General features: G+C 44.0%; 1 protein-coding gene across 1 annotated transcript in view; it reads right to left on the bottom strand.

Annotated features, from left to right (window-relative positions):
* Positions 1–21,810, bottom strand: part of LOC144931716 (uncharacterized) — a 117,737-nt gene extending 95,927 nt beyond the window's left edge. Inside the window, exon 1 of the mRNA XM_078855930.1 lies at positions 21,132–21,810. Within this exon, the coding sequence (XP_078712056.1) occupies positions 21,132–21,197 (66 nt within the window). The 5' untranslated portion in view covers positions 21,198–21,810. The remainder of the gene's footprint in view (positions 1–21,131) is intronic.

Here is a 21,810-nt window from a genome sequence, read left to right as displayed (position 1 = left end):
TGAGACCTCTCTCATTCTTTGTACTTTGATGCGAAATTCTTTCCCCCGTATCTTTACCTTGCGTTTGTATTTTCATGGTTTTGTGAAGCGAATTGATATGCCATCACTTTTAAACACCTAATGAATGAAAATCCCGAGCATTCAGAGCAAGCTGTAATTTTTTGTTCAAAAATCAGGTGAAATAATTTTAACCCCAATTATATGAATTAAACCCACCATCTTCAACACGAAATAAATATACAAAATACCAATGCACTTTCTATATTGCAATACAATCGGAGTTAATATGTTTAATATTCAACAGGCATTTGTTAATTCACTGCTGGATGATTGCTTCCCATATCGCATCGATCATGAAGATTAATTGATCGTACTTTATCATTCCGATCAGTGCAATTTGAAGAAGGCAGAAGCCAGGACCAGTTCAGATATGATTCAATACTGCTGTAAGCCGTGGCCAGTGTGCTAATCATTGTGCCACCACTCCTCACCATATTACTATGATTGACCCATACAAAAAAGTACGTGCCCATTTAAAACCCTGCGTTATGGTCACGGAAGTTAATATCAAACGTCACCTCAAAGAAGGTTTCTGTTTGAAGACTTGTGTTAATTGCAAGATTAAATTAACGACAGTGCTCACATTGAAGCCTAATAGCCAGACTAATGGAACCAGAATGCCCTGTCTAATTATATTGACATGGCTACATTTCCAAATCACGTATGCATTCAACCCACTTTTAGGATTCATCACAGACACATACACGCACATATACAGAGACGTTTTACTCATTTAAAACTAAGCTACAACTGAACTATTTTTTTTATTCAATCTGCCAAGTCCCACTGAAATGTGTAGCTCTTTTTCAGAAGCGACCTGGCCACAAATGATAGTTCAACGAAGTGTAGTATCACCTCGTGGAAATTTATTCCAAATAAACGCGTGTTTCTGATATTTGGTCAATATTATCTCGTGTTCATGAACATACCACGAGCCTTATGGCGGTTAACACTTGGCATTACCGTGAAGGGTAATGTGAATCTATATTCATATCACTCTCATATTTCGAGTGCTCTATGCCAAGGAAAAAAAATCCTGTTTGCACATGCCTCTGGCCTCTCTCTATGAACAGGACATACAGTACGAGAGGAGGACGGAGTGATTTTGTACAAAAGTAGTTTGATAAACGAAATTCAACATGCCAATTTGCCCAAAGAGGAAGCTTTAAAACAATTCCTTAATACCCACGATGACATACGGATCAGAAGCATGGACAATTGACGAACGAGATGGAACAAGAGCTGAAAAGTATGCAAAGAAAGCATGCTTGGAGAACCGCAGCTTGGCATTACACTTGGGGGGAAATTATACATGAACTCATCCATCCGGGATCAAACGCAAATTAGGAGTCATCATATTGACTCTGAAAAGTAATATCAAGAAGGGCCATTTGCTATAAATGTGGCCTATTATGTATTTTAATTTGAAGATAGTGTTCGCAATCAGAATATGTATTTATACTGCAGGAGTCCTACGGAGCTGTGGAACTATTTTTCACAGATGTCCAGTAAGTGTTTAGTGTTGCTGATGAACGCGTGGAGTTTATTGTTATTTGTGATTGTGCCCCACTGCCACAAAATAATTTGTTTGATATAAAAAGTAGGTGAGCTTGGGCAAGAGACATCATGGTGAGAAATGGGATTGGTGAAAGAATGTTGTTGTTGTTGTTACTGTTATTATTCCACTCGTTTACCCAGGAAAGCTTCACCAGAGTCTCAAAGAATACTTTTTCTGGAGGGTCCTGCTGGGCTTTTTGGCAGTGGGAGAGGGGGTGGGGGCGGCGATGTTGCTGAACGTAATCCAAACCGAATAATTTGTGGGCCATTTTTTGAGCATTGGGATGTTTGGCCAATATCACTGAGAATTTCGACCACCACGGAGATGGAGCGATCACGTCAGCTCGCGCGCGGAAGCACGATAGATCTGTTGCATTGCAGGACTGTGTGAGATAGTCACCACCTGGGGGAGGCTTTCGTCCAACAGTTGATTGATCCTGACCATGGTGACATTACCAAACAGCAACGGCCAAAAATGTATATTGCGCAGAATATTATTTATAACTTTGCAATTCAATTTTTCGATTTAAAGCTTTCGTGACTGCAGGGATTCATCTGCTTGGTTCTTTCGGTAAAGTCACGTAGAAGGAAAATAATAAAATAAGAAAAATATAACATAATAAAATCATTCTCACGACGTTTCGGCCACAACACAAGCAGCCGTCTTCAGGTGAAGAACAGGTATGTCAAGGAGACAGAGTCTGAATGCAATTCAAGCCGTGCAGTTAAAAGCCACACTCGGGGCTCAGGCACGAGTGTTGAAACTGTTGATGACTGCCGTGTCTCCCCCACCCCTATCCTGCCCCGAGCATTCGGCGCTGTTTGTCAGAGGAATACTATAAACCAGGCGTGTAGGTTGTGTGCAAGGTCAAAATTACCAGCGACACTCTTCTTTCAAAGCACCAAAGCTGTACAAGTACCCGTTTATAACGCACTGCATTGCAATTAGGGATGCTGCCGTGCTGTTGATTTGCTAATCCAGAGGTCGCCGATTCGACTGGATTCGATCTGCTGGCTCGGGAGTTCAAACAACGATGTAAGTTTCTTAAACCATCACCCCCCCCCCACAACACCTCTTTCCGCCCAGCGGTTTAAATGGGCACGCTACAGTGTGTCGATGCGGTGGGTGAAGTGTGTGGGATACTGCCAGCTCTTCCGATCCATCTTGACCAGAATGAAAGAGTCGGCTAAATGCCCTCCAGATACAAATTCTCAACGCGCACGGTTTCCGTAGATTCAGAGGCACTGGAAAACCACGGACGGAGCGGGACCACAGACAGATCCGGCAACCGTATATTTCCTGAGCTCCAAGGCCCTAAGTTGGGATGTTTGGCCATTTCCATTAATACGGGAGAAAAACTGAAACACCCGGTGAAGACTCTCACATGTACGAGGGAACAGGTGGAGTCCAGGGCATGGCGTCTTGATGCCCGTAAGAAGGGAGATTTCACCACATTTTTGTGATCCGTCGGCCCTCCCCTCCACAGTGCTGATATGCGCGTATGTATTTTGAACTTCTTTCGCACCATATGTAGCCAACCGTGCTAAAATCGGAGGTGCCGTATATGACAGGCATGCTTCATCATCGCCTGGTTGCAACCTTGATTGCAAGGTATTGGTTTATAAATAGGTACAGTATCTCCACAGCTTTGGTGAATGGGATCAGATGGGCAGATGGGCCAATGCTGGCCTCTCTGCCAGCATTGGCGTCAGCAAATAATTCCAGTGATTGCACGATTTTACCTTTTTTACCTTCATAATGTGACGAGTTGCCGTGCCAACATGTTAAGTACGAGTTGTTGTTTTATTTCAAACAATGGAGACACATGTTAAAGGTGTGAAATGAAAGCAAATTAATGCGAGGATGATGCTTGTTTTAACGTAGTAGCTCGCTGGGATTTGACCAATGATGGATTCAAGTTTACATTGTGCCCGGTGCAAGTGGCACTCCCCTACAGTTTAGCAAGGACTCGGTGCTGGTGGATGATACAGATTCGTGAAACTCCAAAACCAGCTGGATTGCGGGGTAGCCAGGAGACGGCAGTACAGCAAATAGGATGGGTGTATATAAATTGAACTTCTTTCGTGCCGTACGTAGCCAAACCGTGCTCAACATCGGAGGTGCGGGGGTAGTTAGACCCCTCTGTGTGGACGTTTGAATGGCATCGCCGGGTACTTGAGTTCCATCCCACTTGCAAAACAAATGAATGGGATTGACCAAAACATCCCGATGAAAGATTCCCTTGAGACGGTCATGTAACTCAGTGAGGCTTTCCTGGATGAAACAAATGACATGGTTAGTAGGCTCATATACGACTTTATTTATATTTCGATTTAAAGCTTTCGTGACTGCAGGGATTCATCTTCTTGGTTCTTTCAGTAAAGTCACGTAGAAGGGAAATAATAAAATAAGAAAAATAAAACATCGTGAGAATTATTTTATGATGTTTTAATTTTATTATTGTATTATTTTCCTTCTACGTGACTTTACCGAAAGAACCAAGAAGACTTTATTTAGCTTGCACATCGTATTTAATCCCCCAACCCCCGTACGTATGTATGTTCAACGTCTTTCACAGTAGCCAGCCGTGCTAAATCGGATGTGCTGTTACTTTTGATCCATGAAGCATCCCATGTGAAGTTTAGTTATTCTACATATGAGCTCCACGGTATTGTTAATCTAGCCTATGCTGCCTTATCTAAAACAGCTTCTACTTCTAATCGTTTTCTAATGTGTTCATTCGTTTGCCTTTTTCTCGCCACTGTCACATCCCGATTCTTCAACTTATCATTCTATAAGTGGCCCTGTATCAGCAAAACTGCATTTCCCTGAAAGCCAATCGGGCAGATGGTAACGTTCGTAATGACTTGGCTTCTTGTTTCACTCAAATTTAAACGTTATGAATACACTCACGCACCAGTTAGCTACACGATAAATATAGCAGCCGTGTGTGAGAGCAAAACAAAAGAAAGCCCATTTATTATCAGTAATTACATGAGTGACGAGATCAAAACTTATTCTACGCGTGGCCAGGTACCTGCGCAGACTAGAAACACGCTGTGGTGGATGAAGTAGGAGGGCAGCGTTTGCGTCACCGGTTGGCAGATAACAAAAATTAGTCCGTAGGTAAAAAATTTAAATTAATAAAGGTAAAATAAAATAAAAAATAAAATAAAAATCACGACGTTTCGGAGGCAACACAAGCTTCCATCTTCAGGTGTTGCCTCCAAAACGTCGTGATTTTTATTTTATTTTACTTTTATTAATTTTAATTTTATTTTTTTACCTACGTGACTTTACCGAAAAAAACCTAAGAATATGAATCTATGCAGTCACGAAAGCTTCAAATCTATAAAAAAAAATTAGTCCCTAGATGGACGACATTACAACGAGGATTTTTCTCTCTTTTTTTCAGCGCTAAAATTGAAAGCCACGTGGTGCTGGCGATTGCCTTTGCTAGAAGAATAAAGGTATCGCCGTAAAACATAATTAAGGTGTGGAGTTGCAGTGATGAGGATCCCGCTTTGAACTCGCCGAATTGAGTTTGTTGCTCGGGCCAGGGCTAAAATCGGCGGCGGGTGATATCTGAAAGATATCCCGGGCATGCCTTTCCACTAACTGGCACGAACCGGCGTGGTGAATGTACGGTCAAACAACACCCGTGACTGACATGGCATGCCGAGGCCTTTCTCCATCGGTAGATTGACAAATAGTTGTACATGTTCACCATAATTAAATCAAATGTAAGTTACGTGATAGAACATTTTTGCGACAAAACCATTAGGGTTCTGATTTGATAATAAAAAAATATTATAGCGAGTGTTAACTATGTACATGCTCTTGAATGCTAAGTTTGAATTGACGTTTTATTTTGTACATTTTCAAATGTCATTTTTATACGGTAAAACATGACGAGAGATAAACGGGCCCAAACTGATGACAACCCTAACTGTCAAATACAATTGGTGTAACTTAAATACAGGAACCACACACACTGTCGATGAGGCGAGAAAGAGTCCTGATGTAGGATAAGCTATCTTCGAGCTGTTTATAGCATCCCAGCATGCAACGTTCCAGTAAACGTTATGATTCAAAGCAACAAGAGATTAAGCTGTTTTTAGCAATGTGCCAAATAAAAAAAAGCTTTTAAAAATAAAAACTACTTTTTATTTCACTATGGGAACCTCATTTGCCAGTAAAAATATGATAATTGTTTTTTTACCCTTCTATCTGGCAACAAAACTGACACCTTTTTACAAGGAGTCATGTTTGCATAGACCGCAATACCTGCAGTCATAATACAAACAAAAGAACATAACTCTGATAATGTGCACTGTCCTTGAAGTTGATTGGTCCACACCCGAGACAGCTTTCCGTAGAGCCTAGTCTCACATGGGTTGGACCAGATGACGCCAAAAGGCGCACAACTCAAAGACAATGCACCATCAGAGTATGAGAGCTCGGGGCAAGCATCTACACTATGGGAACCTCATTTGCCAGTAAAAATATGATAATTGGTTTTTTACCCTTCTATCTTTGAGTTGTGCGCCTTTTGGCGTCATCTGGTCCAACCCATGTGAGACTAGGCTCTAAGGAAAGCTGTCTCGGGTGTGGACCAATCAACTTCAAGGACAGTGCACATTTTCAGAGTTATGTCTTTTGTTTGCATTATGACTGCAGGTATTGTGGTCTATGCAAACATGACTCCTTGTAAAAAGGTGTCAGTTTTGTTACTTTTTCTTTGTTCAACTCGTTCCCAGAACAGCAGCGTGCCTGTGGAAACATATCCTGCCGAGGCATAATTTGAAGAGAAAATGGTCCCAACGTATTGCGTTGTATACTTTAAACATCAATGGTATACTACTTAGCGTGCAATAAAGTTATGGAACAAAAAGCTCATTGTAATACCACGAGCGTAGCATTTTGCGGTGGTGCTGCTGCAATATTCCCGCGATGTGTTTCACCACGTGCTGTTTCGACAATTTCTCTCACCACACAATGTGCCAAACAACGCTTTGGCAACAACACGGACACAAAAAAACCACCACGTGTAGGGAGAGCCCCTTGTAATCGTACGTACTGACTATGTTTTTTTCTTTTTAAAACATTCGATTTGAAGGGGGCGCTTCAGAAAAAACAACAAAAAAAGAAGGGGGGGGGGTGGGGGTGGGGGGGTGGGAGAGACATAGTAGGGAAGTCGGAAACACTGGTGGGCAAATAAACCTGGGAAGTTTAGACAAGTGTGTGTGTGTGAGAGTGAGTGTGTGTTTGTGTGTGAGTGAGTGTGTGTGTGAGTGTGTGTGTGTGTGCATCTTAGTGGGGAGCGGTAGTGTAGCGGTTAGCGCGCTGCGCTATGAACCTGGCGACCCGGGTTCGATTCCCGCTCACGGCTAACACCAGTGACGATTATCTGAACCGGTCCTGGGCCTCCCCTAGGTCGACTCAGCCTTAAATGAGTACCTGGTGCGGTGTGTAAACATCGCCACTGGGGAGACAAAGGCGGTCGGGCGTGGTGCTGGCCACCCACCCCCTCGTGTACCGTTCCGGCCTTCATAGGTGCTCGCTAACAGCACTTGCCCCTACAGTCTGTTAAGGCTATACGGGGGATCTTTATCTTTGTGCATCTTAGTGCGTGCAGGTGCGCAGGAGAGCGGCCGTTTGGCTTAAAACAAACACAGGTGTCGTCATACCAGCAGGGTCACGTGTGCACTCATCCCCAGTTTGCACCTGCCGCTGTAAAAATGCGGTCATTCGAGCCGCAATCAGCATAGCAGAACAAACTGTCCCCCCTCAACCAGCCACCCACCTGACCCACCCACCTGACCCCCTCAACCACCATCCCCCACCTCCCCCCAACCACCATGAAACTCTTAATTTTGGAGCTTTCGTGACTGCAGGAATTATTCTTTGATTCTTTCGGTAAAGTCACGTCTAAAGATAAAATAATAAATGAAATAATAGCATATTACGACGTTTCGATTGCAACACAAGCAATCATCATCAGGCATAAAAGAAATAGCAACAAAAATCTAACTATTTCTTTTATGCCTGATGATGATTGCTTGTGTTGCAATCGAAACGTCGTAATATGCTATTATTTAATTTATGATTTTATCTTTAGACGTGACTTAACCGAAAGAACCAAAGAATAACACCATGAAACTACCAGTTAGCAGCACCATGGTAGGGCCCGAGTCTTCTTGGTACGACAACAGCAGCTGAGATCACGTGTCTGATAAATTGGAAAGCAAAAAAAAACCCACACAGGATATGACCAACAATTCCGAGCGCATGCTGGCTTTTTGCCGTAGCACCTCCACGCAAATAGCGTATCACTTATACCACCATGCCGCTTGGGGCTTTATCTTGTTGTCGGAAAGTATGTGCGTGTGTGTACGGCGAAAAAGGAGGAGAGACAAAGGGCTCCCTTGACAAAAAAAATGGAAAAACGAGGGCAAAACACGAATGCTTATCAGGCTTTCGCGACGAGGAAAATGTGAAACTTTTTTTTCATCAGCAAAGCTTGTGAAAGTTAAAACATCATAATATTTCAGTCCCATGGGTCATAAACATGAATTGCTTTCCACCCACTTTCCCTATCTGTTAGCGTTGAGCAGAACGTCTTTGCTTTGCTCTTTAAGCCTTGGGCATTGCTGCAAACTTTGAAGAATCGTAGCGATTCTGCTAATCCCAAGACACGGTTTAATACAGAGGGAATCTGGGGAACTTTTAACACCCTTCACTTGCGCGTACAAAAGGTGCACACACTGCTTTAGAAAAAATATATTTTATCAGACTGTGTGAATGTGCCATTGTGAGAGACAGGCACGGCCCATCACAACAATGGGCGGAGTGTGATCAATCATCGACTTCTCAGTCAACATGAGTGCATGTACACGAAGGAAGACTACTAAGTCAACGTTTTTTCGAGCCACAAGCCTCCCACGTGCAGTTGTGTAGCGATAGGAAGCGCGTTAAAACATTTATCTTTATTAATTGCCGTTACTAGATGCTATCGTGGTGTTAATGACGGTGAGGTTCGCAACACAGGATTTGCAATACAGAGGCTGCGTATTAAATCCAGTCTCCCTCTCGGAGCAGAAGCTGATACAATGGGTGCCTTTATACTGATAGGAACCACCTGGTTCCACCAGTCCACAGGGGATTATTGTGTCCGTCCGTCCGTCGTGTATACAACAATGGGAGGGGTGGGGCTGGGTGGAGAGGGTGGGGAGGGGCTGGGTGGGGAGGGGCTGGTCACCCCGTGGTGCCCTTATAAAACTCAACGTTTAAGCTACTCACGCCGGCTTGTGCCCGCCCTCACAGTCGGGCATATTTGCGGAATACACCACGCCGCCGTTGACCCTGGCCATTGACCGAGCAACCCAACGTTCCTAGCAGCTCCCTCCGCAGTAATGTGTTTAAATCCCCTTCTCCTCGTCTCTGTCCAGCTATCAGAATAAACGAGCACGCCACAGTTAGTCAATCGGCAGGTAGCGTGTGCTAGGGTAAAGTGTGGGTCCTCCTACCACTCCTAAGTGGTAGGCGTACTCACACTTTACGTACGGTGCGAAAGAAGTTCAACATACATAAATCTGACCAGCGTGGAAGAGTAGGCTATAAAATAGTCTCTGGCGAGACAACTATTTAACGATTGGAGGGCTATGCTTTTGGCCTTCATGGGTTGGTTGCATATTCGTTTGGGTCTTTCGGTAAAGCCACGTAGATAGAACAAATAATAAAAATAACAACAATATCACGACGTTTCGATCGCAACACCAGCAATCGTCATCAGGTGATGACGATTTTTCTATCTACGTGGCTTTACCGAAAGACCCAAAGAAAATGAATTCCTGCAGTCACGAAAGCTTTAAGCCAAGGGCTGATTGCACTTTGCAGCATATCCATGTGTGTCAACTGCCAACTTGCACATCAGTAGAAGTCGCGCTTCCATAATATTTCATTCATCCAACTTAAAAAAAAAACATTAAAAGGCTTTACAACAGGGGATTGGTCAACCAAGACGCCTGTTAATTGGGGGGGGGGGGTCAGTGGGGGGTCAACTGGCATTCTTAGAGGGAGCCTATAGGGGTCTGCTAACTAGCAGGAGGTGGCTTCAAGTATTTGCATGCATTGCGGCTCTTGAAATACTGATTTTATTTTTACCGAATTCAAAAATGTTTAGTTTGGTTGCCGATCCCTGGAATATAAATACGGCAGTCAGCCACAGGCAGCAAATAAGCTACCAACTCAAAATCATCGACTAAAAGTCAAGTAGATGTAAACCAAAACAATGCATATTCTACTTAATTATATTAAGTAAATTAAGTTGCAAAGTAAAATCTGCTGCAAGATGTTGTACGTCACATGAGAACAATGTGTTTATTTGTCAATTTCACTGCGATCTTTCTAGTCAGGTTTTGAAGTGCATTTTGGGAAAGCAGATTGTTGAGGTAGTAGACAATTAATTTAATTTGCGTAAACATTTTCCAAGTGAATAATAAACAAGCGATTATTTAACAACCACCAACGAATTGCCTTTCAAAGCACTTCAGAAAACGAAATTCAGTACTGTACTGTATAAGCAAAATTCCATTCTGCATCTCCACATACAAACATATGTCCATCAACCTGTTGACTTGTTAGACGAATGTAAGCAGGAGGGTTTATTGAAGAGAGCAACCTCTGGATCTGCTTTGACCTCGGTCTCATCAGCAACATCAAGTATTGTTCAGCAGTTGCCACGGGATTACCAAATTTTTATTAGTGGCAAAAGCCCTCATCAATGTACATTCAAATGTGACCCCCCCCCCGTTCAATGCAAAATGGAATACATTTCACGAAGCATTTTGGGTAAAATGCTTTGCGTTTGCTCGTTACACTCACGCTTGATGCCACGCGCAACGGGGATGTGCCCAGAAAATGAAGGCGCGTCACATGAGGCACATCACGGTTTAAATGGACACCGATGATGTCTACTCTCCGAATCTAAAAATATCTCAAAAGTGTCTATGCAAGGATACCCAAACACCGCTTTAGTTAATTCTCTACAACAAATGCAACATTTACAATTGACTACTAGAGAATGTAAAGAAAAAAATCCCCAAGTACATCGCACCAAGCTTTTAAGGTCTGTGGGGGAAAATGTGCTCAAGGCAGCGTGTGTGTATGTATGTATGTGGGGAGTGGTGGTGTAGCGGTTAGCGCGCTGCGCTACGAACCCGGCGACCCGAGTGCGATTCCCGCTCACGGCCAACACCGTTGACGATTATCTAAACCGATAGTGGGCCTCTCCTAGGTCGACTCAGCCTCAAATGAGTACCTTGCGTGGTGTGTAAACATCGCCACTGGGGAGACAAAGGCGGTCGGGCGTGGTGTTGGCCACCCACCCCCTCGTGTGCCGTGCCTGCTCTCATAGGTGCTCGCTAGCAGCACTTGCCCCAACAGTCTGGCAAGGCTAGACGGGGAACCTTTGTTGTTTGTTGTGTGCAGGTGAGCAAAGACACATCAGAGCTCCACTCAAAGTTACGCGACACAATCCCCGTCACAGACGCGTCCACAGAATCTGTACGACACGATTTTAATAACCATCTGACTGTGCTCCTCACCTCACTGGAATGTTCGAGAATAGGGCTCCACACAAATCAGGCGAACATGCGTACAAATAAACAGAGGCATTCCCCAGGTGCAGAAACACATCAAACTAAACACACAGAAGCAATGTTCACTGGGAATTCAATTATACCGTGTGTGTGTATGTGTGTATATATATAAGCTATCAACTGTTTTTCACGGTGTAACACAAACACTAATATCGTTTCTATAAGCACATCTTCTTTTCTCCCCCTTGCCGCACACGAACGCGTTTTTGTCGAGAAGAACCCCGAGTCAAAGTCTGCGTGGTGGGGGTAGACGACACAAAAGGGCTTCTGTTTGGGTTAATTCCCTTCTGTGAACTTGACGGTCACCTCCCAGAACTCATTTCCTCCCATGCCCTCCCGCTGCTGTTGATGGTTGTGTGTGGCACACACACACACCCCCGGTGAGGTTGGCCCTGTGGGTTAGTCGTGTGCAGGAGAAGCGATGGGGGTGGTGCTGAATTAATGGCACGAGCGGCTGACAGCTTGCGTAACCCCCTGTCGCACTGCCCCACCCCCCACCACCCCCCTGCAGCGCCGCGCACAAACCCTCCTCTCGCTCCATCACGCGTCAGCGGATGGAATGTTCTTCCGTAAATAAACAGCCCACACGCAGCACACACACAAAAAAAAATACACTACAACAGTTTTCCCTTCAAATAGCAGACGGGCCAGTTCTATGCATTCACGTGAGAGGGGGGTGGGGGTAGTTTGGCTCATGAATACCGAATTGTGCATAAAAACTGCAGTCCTTGCAATGACAATGAGCCATGAGCGTCGTAGCATTGGACGCGGCTAGCCAGCGTAGTTGTCAGCAGAAATGTGTACACAATCGAAAATGTTATTCTTACAGCTGCATCGCGCTACCGCGTATGCTTTCGCAGTTGCGCCGTATGGAGCTCTCCGATGTGTTTTTGGGGTTGCACCGAGTGTTGTTCATCTAAGTTGTCTTGTGGTTGTTGTTCTTGTTGTTGTTTGACTTGCATCCCACTGGGATTTTTGCACACAGCGTTGGTGTAACGGTGTTTTTTTCTGCAATATTTTGCTGTCTTTTCTTGGTTTTTCTGTTTGCATTCAGTCACATATTCACTTTAAGCTGTTTTTTGTTCATGTTTTAGTTTTTGGTTTGTTGCGGTGTGCACCCGATTCAAGAGCCGAATGGCTCACAGGGCTATACCTAATAAATGAACTTGAACTTGTTCGTCACGATGTCACGACGTTTCGTTTCCACGTTCTGCGAGCGTCTTTTAAATATTCCACCTGGGTGTTCCTAGCTCGTTTGCAAGAGCTAAAGCTCCCAGCACGTGGAGCGCAACGTTGACATCGTGCCAAACAACACACGGCACAACCCGCAAACACGGAGGAGAGCTGCATGGTCATGTCTGCAGGTAAATACCAAAGCATGCCATCTGCCTTACCGTGGGGTTAAAGACCTTGTGATTTTACCATTAGCGAAGACAAACCATTGCGCAGAAGGTGGACTCCTTCTTAAAAGTGAAAACAATAATTCCCCCTTGGGTCGGGTATTGTGGCTCATCCAAATGGTGTCCACAATTCGGATAGACACTAACGGAGTGGATTGAATGCTCGTTCCACATTTTACCAAACAAGTCAACGCTTCGTGGACGTTTGCCAAACTCCCAAACTCACTCGACGAATAGGTCGACGGCTGATGACAGCTAAACAAATGGATTTATGTGGTCCTTTGGAGTGTCACCCCCCCACATTTGAATTGAGTTCACGTGCACGAGTGAGATGGATTATGGCATTGGGAGGTTCAAGATGGATGGCGATGTCAACCGGGAAAGCCTTCATCCAACAGGGCGTAGATAATGGATAATGAATGACGATGCAATTCTAGATGTGGCCACGATTTTAAGCAAAATTGTACAAATACAATTGCATCATGCTGAAGATGTTTGATAAACATCTGTATTTGGTGGACTACTTAAGCGAAAACCATCAGAGGGCCGATGAAGTGGGCTTGACATGTGGGTCTATCAAATAAATCCATTACGGTACTTGCACTAGGCCGAGGTCGCATGTGCACAATTGCATGCGAGATTTCAAATGTGAATAAGAGAGATATTATTGAATACCTAGAATATTGTATATAGATTTGTATTTTCAAGAGGAATCGGCCTTAGTGCCCTGTGTAACTGGGTGAGATGGGGAAGCTAAATTTAAGGCAGAACAATGACAGTCAAATTATCTCCTGGGTGACTCTTGAAAGTGAAATGGGACTGAAGAATCTGGGTCCACAAAAAAACAAACCATGTGCATTGACCTCTGACCCACCTGCTTCCCTCTTTTCATTGTGGATACTCAGAGCAGACAAAGAGAAAGAGAGAGAGAGTGAGGATGCAAAGAACAATTGTTTTCATGCTTTTCATCTTAAGTTTAAGAAACAAAAGGACTGAACCCAGCACACACACACAACAGACTGTGTGAGTGCCTAAATGCGACCAGTCATTTTCGGATCTGTCACTACAATATAATTATTTGTTTCTCCAATGTTAGAGAGGTGCGATATATAATTTATCCTGTGAGGGCAAGTGACAACACACATTTTTTGCGAGGCATCCAATGGCCAACTCCTCAGCAGCACAATCACGCTGCATCAGTGCACAACCGAATGAAATTAACAGGCAGCAATTACCATGTAATGTGATTTTAAAAAAATACTGACGGCAGTATGCTCGGGGTATTGGCGATTATCACGCGAGGTTGAATAAGGGGCAGTGCAATGCTGACATTGTACACGTAGAGTGCTGCAGGTAAACACAAATACGACTATCTCGTTAAAAAGAATATGCACGCGTACACAAACACGTCCAAGAGAACGCTGTATATATTGATGTGTGCCGGAGCATACTCGGTGGCGCACAATGTTGCCCGGCCACGAGCTTGCGTGCGCGCGCGTGCCGAGCCACATTTTCCCCAACGAAGCGGAGTTATTGTGTCGCCCCGGCTATTCCTCCCGAGACGACGTCTCCGATTTTGGAACGCTCCCTGCCGCCGCCGTGGCAGATTTCATCCCCGTCCTGTGCACCACCGCGTCACGCAGTTCATTGGCAAATTCCCTTCACAATGATCGGGGTCAAATTGGTGTACCGCACCTAACAAAAATAAAAGCTATTAATTCATTCGCGCATTCGGTATTGCGCACCATTTTTTTTTTAAATCCTTTATATTAAGTTCACTTGCTTGCTTGCTTGCGCGCTTACGACCGTGCAAATCTTTCGGTCGTTTTTTAACCCACTTCCCGTGATCCAATCGAGCTGACATTTTCCACACAGACTCGTTGTGCGTGACAATTAATTTTCGTGAAATGTTTTTTCCAAAATTTTACACTTTTTAGGATTTTTTTTTAAATATTTAATTACCAATTGCTTAATGGTGGCAGGCAATCATCTGACCCATAGGTGGCAGCCATCTCAAGCCAGAGGACGAGAGGACTCTAGCCGCCACGCATATAAAGGATTTATAGTGAAAAACTTTGTTTTTACGGGTTAATCTTTTTAAAGGTGTGCAAGATTATCACCAAGCCGCTACGAGTGTTTGCAGATGTATTCTGCAGTCGTTTTGCAGTATTGGGGGGGGGGGATAATTGCTATGTATTCTTCCAATTAAGTAAATTGTGGGTCATTTTCAAAACGTTGGCGAATTTGGACCATGACGCCAGTGCAATGGTGTTCTACTTTTTTTTCCAAATAATTTTGTGGGATATTTAATGTCTACCGCAAATCAGATGGCACATTTTAACGGGAAATAGAACCCCACAGTATTAACCAGGGTGGCCGTGGGTCTTGAACCACACACCTCCGCAACCAATGCTGCAACTTGCTCAGCCATGTCACCACCCCCTTAGATATACACGTACAGTATTTATGTATTTTGAACTTCTTTTGTACCATACGTAATCAACCGTGCTAATGGAAGGTGCGAATTGGAGTATAAGTCATCCTTTTATATATGTGTGGCGTGAAAGAATGTTCTTTGTTTATTTCTGGTAGGTAAAAAAATAACTGCTAAAAATGTGAATTGTATAAAAAATTGAGTGAATTGCTGATGTATTACTAGTGATCATAAGTGTTTGTATGAATCAACATGCAAATATCATGATCATAATTTGTTGCTGGATATTGTACCTCAATAATTAAACATGTCCCAGAATGCCACGCAATTAAGAAGCACCTTTGCACACAGGAACTCGGAATGACACAAAGATCCTACTAAAACACACACTCTGTGTTCTCATATCTCAAACAAAAACATATTTAAATGGCTGCACTGTACTTATAGCCAGAGGTGGGACAAAGTCATTGTTATGCAAGTCCAAGTCGAGTCGCAAGTCATCAAATTCATGACTCGAGTCTGACTCGAGTCCAAGTCACATGACTCGAGTCCACATCTCATAGGTGGGACAAAGTCATTGTTATGCAAGTCCAAGTCGAGTCGCAAGTCATCAAATTCATGACTCGAGTCTGACTCGAGTCCAAGTCACATGACTCGAGTCCACACCTCTGCTTATAGCATATACACCGAGACGGAGTAGGATTGTGAGGTATGGCCGCTTCAGTGCCATGTCTGCCTCTGAGCTCAAGGTTCATTGGTTTGCACATCTATCGTGGCACGGTAGCGTGTGGCAAGCGAAGCATTGCACAACCGAACGAACCCCTTCACAGAGTGTGCGCTAAGCTCACAGGCTCATCGGTAAACTTGTGACAGGAGGCGTCCCCTGGCACTCTCTGTTTGCAAGAGCAAGAAAATAAGCGGTTGTGGCTTGGTAAAAATCTACTCTACCTACTCAATATTATGTACAAGATGCCCTTCCATCCGTTAAATGACATATTAATGGTGAAAGTGTAGCCCTGGAATTTCTTGGTCACCCCCCCCCACACGGATGGCTACGTACGGTGCGAAATAAGCTCCGACATCCGTGCATACATATATACACGCTGGCCATACGTCTTGGAAGAGATGGGAATACCAACACTTTACCCCACCACACGTGACCTGCCAATCAAGTAACTGTGATGAACCAATGTATCCGATTGGGTGAACAGAGGTGGGGGGGGGATTTAAGAAATGTGCCCATTGTTTCAACTGCTATGCTTGGAGGTCGAATGGTAACCTCCGGACCTCTGGATTACAAATCCCAATGTCATTAAACTCTTACGCCACGATAGCATTATAAATTTCACATATTAAAAAAAACATCTTATATTTAATTACGTACATAAAAAACAGGTAACTGGATAAATTATGTTGCATGCATGTGTTTCAGCTTTAATGCATTTGTATGACACGGAGTTTCAGTTCTATAACACAAAAGAACACGCCCAGACTTTCATTCCATTTTGTTCTTTTGTTGCAAGCTGCAACAATAATAGCTTGCAAGACAAGAAGGCTCCCGTGTATAACGCATTGAAAGTGGTGTCCGAATGATATATGTGCTCTTCGGTTTTCAATGAAGTGCACCCCAAATGTGCGAGACACTTTAATCTCCTCCAGTGGGCATCATAGCCCGATCCTTCAAGCCAGAGTTCAAACTACCTTTCATGCCGCACTAATGGCATGGGAAAGAAATCAATTTAGATCTGTTGGGAAATAACAGTTAACCCTTTTATAGTACAGTTATTTAACAAAATTAGGGTACTCCGTTGGCAGAAATGCATTGCATTAACTATGGTTAAGAGAGTGGTGGCGCCAGTGTTTGACACACTGTGGCATGAACCAGGCAAATCGAAGTTTGATGCCTTGCCATGGATGATAACTAGTCCAGGCACCCCCCCCCACCCCTTTCACGAACCCACACTGACCACAATTTTGAAGTACTCTATGGTCAAACAAACCGCCTCCAACCCCCATGGCCAATAGCACAGCAATGAGAGGACTTCATCCAGTAGTGGATTCGCGAATGGCGAAATATCACGATTAATTAATGCGTCTATATTACAGCCAACTGAGGAAGAAAGCATTCGTGTGATACAAAAAAAAACATGTATTCAAACAAATTCACTCCTGGAACGGTCAGTTGGCAACTGTGTACTGCAAATCCCATGCTATCCAAAAACCACTGCCTCTTGGCTCTCTCAGTTACCTTGGTAGAATAACTTGGGTTTTTTTTTCCTTGGCACTTTCTTCAAATTCTAGCTAGTGGAATGTCAGATATTGCCTCAGGGTTAATGCCAAACGTGTATCCTGTGCTAGTCACGTGGATTTCATTTTGAATCGATTGCCCAACTTGAGAATTCGTCTTAATGTGTAACGCATTTTTATATATAAAAAAAACAGGGACTGCCTTATTAATGTACATCCGTCAACCCCACAAAAATAACCCTTTAGAGAAAATAGAGCCACGTATTATAGCTCTTGTTACATTTGCAATGACCTGGTACTGCGGGCTTGAAAACAACGTTTTCTAAATAAATGCATCGTGACGTGAAATAGCTAGTAGACTGCATCAAAGATGTTTACGAGGAAAATTCAAGTGCCACCGGATTGGTTGGCACCAAAACACCTGATTGCCCCAAGTAAGAAAACCATCCAATCCCATTCGACTTGTGCAACGTCAGGGAGACACCTCCCCACAGCCACTTTCCAGCCCTCCACAACGGCTGCAATCTCAAAAGCAAGAGTTAAAGTCAGAGGAGGTGGGGTGTGCAAAGGCACCACAACCCATGAAATATTACACCGACCCCTTAGTATAACCCAGTGGACAGCAGTTAGAACATCTGCTTTCAATGCCCGATCTGCTGTAAAATGTCAAATCACAAATCCACTGCAAATAGAACCTCCTCCAAACCGCGACCTTCAATCCATTCTGCAATTCATGCCCTTTGTGCTCACGGTGTGACCAAAAATATGCCCTACTTGTAACCCAATGTCTCACTATTTTTTTTTTCTGTACCAAGGATCTTTTAGAAAAAAAAAATCCAATTCCTGGAATGTGTACACGGATAGCCTGTGGCTAGCACCAGAGTCAGAACACACAGCCGGTCTTCATGTGGCATTACAATCAAATGCAACTCACCAGTAAAATGATACCGGTGGCTTTGTTGCAAGTGTTCTCGCTTATAGCTCCTGGGGTCATGGCTGAGGTGACGCCATTAGTTCTGTTGGGCTGCACGTTTGTTTCACGGCAAGTTGGTTAACTAGCGCCCGCGTTCCCAAAAGGGCAGCTTTTGGAGCTCATCGCGCATGCATGAATGTAAGCAATAGACATTCCTACGGTCTAGGATTAATGACTGCTTTTGTAATTGGAGTCAGCCAAACTACGGGCCACGTGTCGAGGTGCCTTCTGGGTGCTGTTAAAGTCGCCACGTGCACGAGTCGCGTTTCTCATCCTGTACTCACTCGTCAAGCTCCCGCCTCCCCACACCCCAGCACAGTCGTCTAAAGGGTGTTTTTTTTATCCGATTCATTATTTTAAATTGCACGCCTTAAGTATGGAACGCTATCCTGCGCCGCTCGGAATTTGCAAAGGAATGTTATCAGGCGATTACTTTTCAAATTAAATGTGTTTTCCTGAAGAGCATCGATTATCTTTCCATTTGAGCAGCAGTTAATTATTTATGTTGAACTATTAGTTCCTCAAGCATGCAACACTAGATGCAATCCCTGACCATATTTCTGCACAATCTTTGCAAATGCACAAGACACAAGGGATGGAACAGTGGCGTGGTGGTTTGTGCTCTACACTATGAACCTCATAATCTGAGTTCAATTCCAACCAGTAACTCACGCCAACGACGAATGACATCGGAACTGGCCCTGTGCACATCGCTTCACCCAACACACATTGACCAAGATGGTGAAGTATGGTCAAACAACTCTCATGTTTGATATGTTGTGTGCAATGGGGGGCTTCATCCAGCAGCTGGTTGATAATAAATACATATCTTTATTTTTATGATTAAGAAACAAGGTGATGTATTAGTGTCCATGCGTGCCCGCACACCAATTCCATTTTTTTTGAAAACACAGCCAGGCCTCTCGGAGCATTTAACAAGCTCGGCAATCGGATAGGTCAACCTCTCTATATCATCTCCTCGTTATGTGCCCCCTACCCCTTTAAGCAGAAACACCCCGGAGTCAAAGTGAGGCGCTACTGTAGAATACAAAAAATCTTTGAGCTTGAAGTTGTATCGAGAAATCGATAACCTGCCATGTTCTGTCTGCACAGCACATAGAATGGCATTTTAAATGTCCTCCTGAGCCAGTTCAGGACCCGCGCTGTTGTAGGATCTCATTAGAGAAAATAAGAGCTGTTGATGCCATCAATACTGGGCATCCAGTGACGATTCCCACGGGTGCTCTTAATCCAGAGCGCGGTGTTGTTTCGAGTGGTGCGGGTATAATACAGGGTGGCCCAAAAGTCAGGACACATAGGGCTATTTAAATTATTTTAATACTGGCATTAAAATATTTTAATTGTTTGTGCTTTATGCATACAATGGTTCTATTACCATTATTCACATCGACTTCTTTTCTTGCCTTTCAGATAGCATTTAGAAATTTAGAAACATTGACTAAAGACCAGTTCAATTAGATTTTTATATGAATGCTAAAAAAAAGGCAAATGTACTTTTTTAAAAGTCCTACATAAATATCAAAAAATAATTCAGTCATGAATTAGTTAATGGCAGTCGTTTGAACAAATGTAAAAATAAATTTAATAACCCCATGTGATTTGTTAAAATAACATGATAATAAGACAATGCGACAACACGTTCTTACCTCTGCTATATAATATATGCAATCAAGGGCAAACACGAGTATAGTGCACATCAAAACGACAGTGAGGATAATACAGTATATACATAAATACGTTACAGAAATGATTCACAGCTTATGTCAATCAATCCTTTGCTGGATGAAAGCCAGACCCAAGCCATGTTGGCCATGAAGAGTGTTTGACCATACTTAACCATACTGGTCAGTGGGGGTTAGTGAAGGAGATGGTGGTAAGGGATGGAATTATGGCAGGGTCGCTAGCTGTGGTCCTGAATCGAACTCAGGTAGCCCGGCTCCGAGCACGGTGCGCTAACCACTGCACCACCGCTCTAACTCCACAGGCACGGTGGATATGCAGTGCGCATTATTTTGCATTATCTTAAAGCGCAGTACTTGGGTTTCCAGTTATTGTTTTAACGTAACTTTATACATTCATATACAGGACATGTATTATAGTCCAATATAATAACATTGGATAAGATTGTAAAGGCTTCCCAAGCACACCGCGTGTGGCCACTAATTCATTGATTAATTCCGAGGCCAAGAATTTTGTAGAGTAGAATTCAAAGAGTTTTACAGTGAGAATACACTCCAGCATGACATCTGATAGGCTTCCTATCGTCACTCCACATCAAAACGAAACAGCTTCATTCCATAAGCCCATCGGCTATGCAGTCCACCGATTATTATTATCCAGCAGCGAATGTTTAAGAAGGGAAAACCTCTGGGTCATTTTCCGCTTTCTGCATCTCATCAGCGGAGTTCGACTTGTTAAAACAAATACTGGTCGACTGAACACGTAGGGTTTCTGATTGGATTGCCAGCACGGTATTTGCAGGAACTCTCCCATCAACAAGTCCCTTCTTAATCGAGGCAAAAGAAACAGCGTTAACGCGCCCAGTTACGATACCCGCTCCAATCTGACCACATTAAATACATCGCTAGCGCAGGTAAATCAGGTGATAGAGCAGCCACGTGAGTTTCGTTGACATTAAAACGCGGGCTTGGTCGACCCTTGTTTTTGACCGCCGTGGAGAATCAAAAATTAAACAACGCAAATACGCGCAAGTACACACACACAGACACACAGACCCAACACGTCCAACATCGAAGTGCTTGTGCCCGCAACTTACCATTTCACTTTTGGCGAGCGCCACAAATGACAGGAACAGAAGAAGAATCATCTTCTTCTTCTCCATGATCGCCGACTAGATCGATCCCTCGCAGTAAAGCGCCTCGACTTGATCGGCGTGCTCAACCACCCTGCACGGACGGCTACGCAGAGATGAATCTGGCAGCCGCGTCTCTCGGGTGTAGAGCAGAGCAGAGGCAGAGAGAGAGAGATGGATGACGATGTCGCTCTTGGATTTGGTTTTTGTGGGTCGCGTCCGATCGCCTCTCACCCTGCCAGCGGTGCCTTAAGCGCAGCGCTCAGGCAGGAGGAGGAGACGGGAGCTGGTCAGTCGTACACACCCCCCCCTACACACACACAGAGACCCTCCTCGCTAAAAAAAACAATCGCAGCTATCAAATCAAGCTTCTCTCTCGTGCGCGCGCGTGCGTGCGTGTGTGTGATGTGTCCCGCTTTCCCCACACACAGCTCACAAGAAGCCGACTGTTGTTTTATTTTTCCGAGTTTCACCCACCCCCCTCTCTCCGTTTTGTGTGTGTGTGCGTGTGTTTAATGCAGCAGCCAGAGGAGAGGAGGGACTTTGGTAGCACGGGGGTTTAAAGTTATCCGAAACCCCCCACCCACTTCTTTCAGATTTTCAGCAAGGCAAGTAAAGCCTCTTCAACACAACAACAGTTCTT

The sequence above is a fragment of the Lampetra fluviatilis genome, chromosome 4 (genome assembly GCF_964198595.1).
Source record: "Lampetra fluviatilis chromosome 4, kcLamFluv1.1, whole genome shotgun sequence".
Taxonomy (NCBI): Eukaryota; Metazoa; Chordata; class Hyperoartia; order Petromyzontiformes; family Petromyzontidae; genus Lampetra; species Lampetra fluviatilis.
The sequence above is the reverse complement of the archived record's forward strand: the minus strand, read 5'-3'. Positions and strand labels throughout refer to the sequence as shown.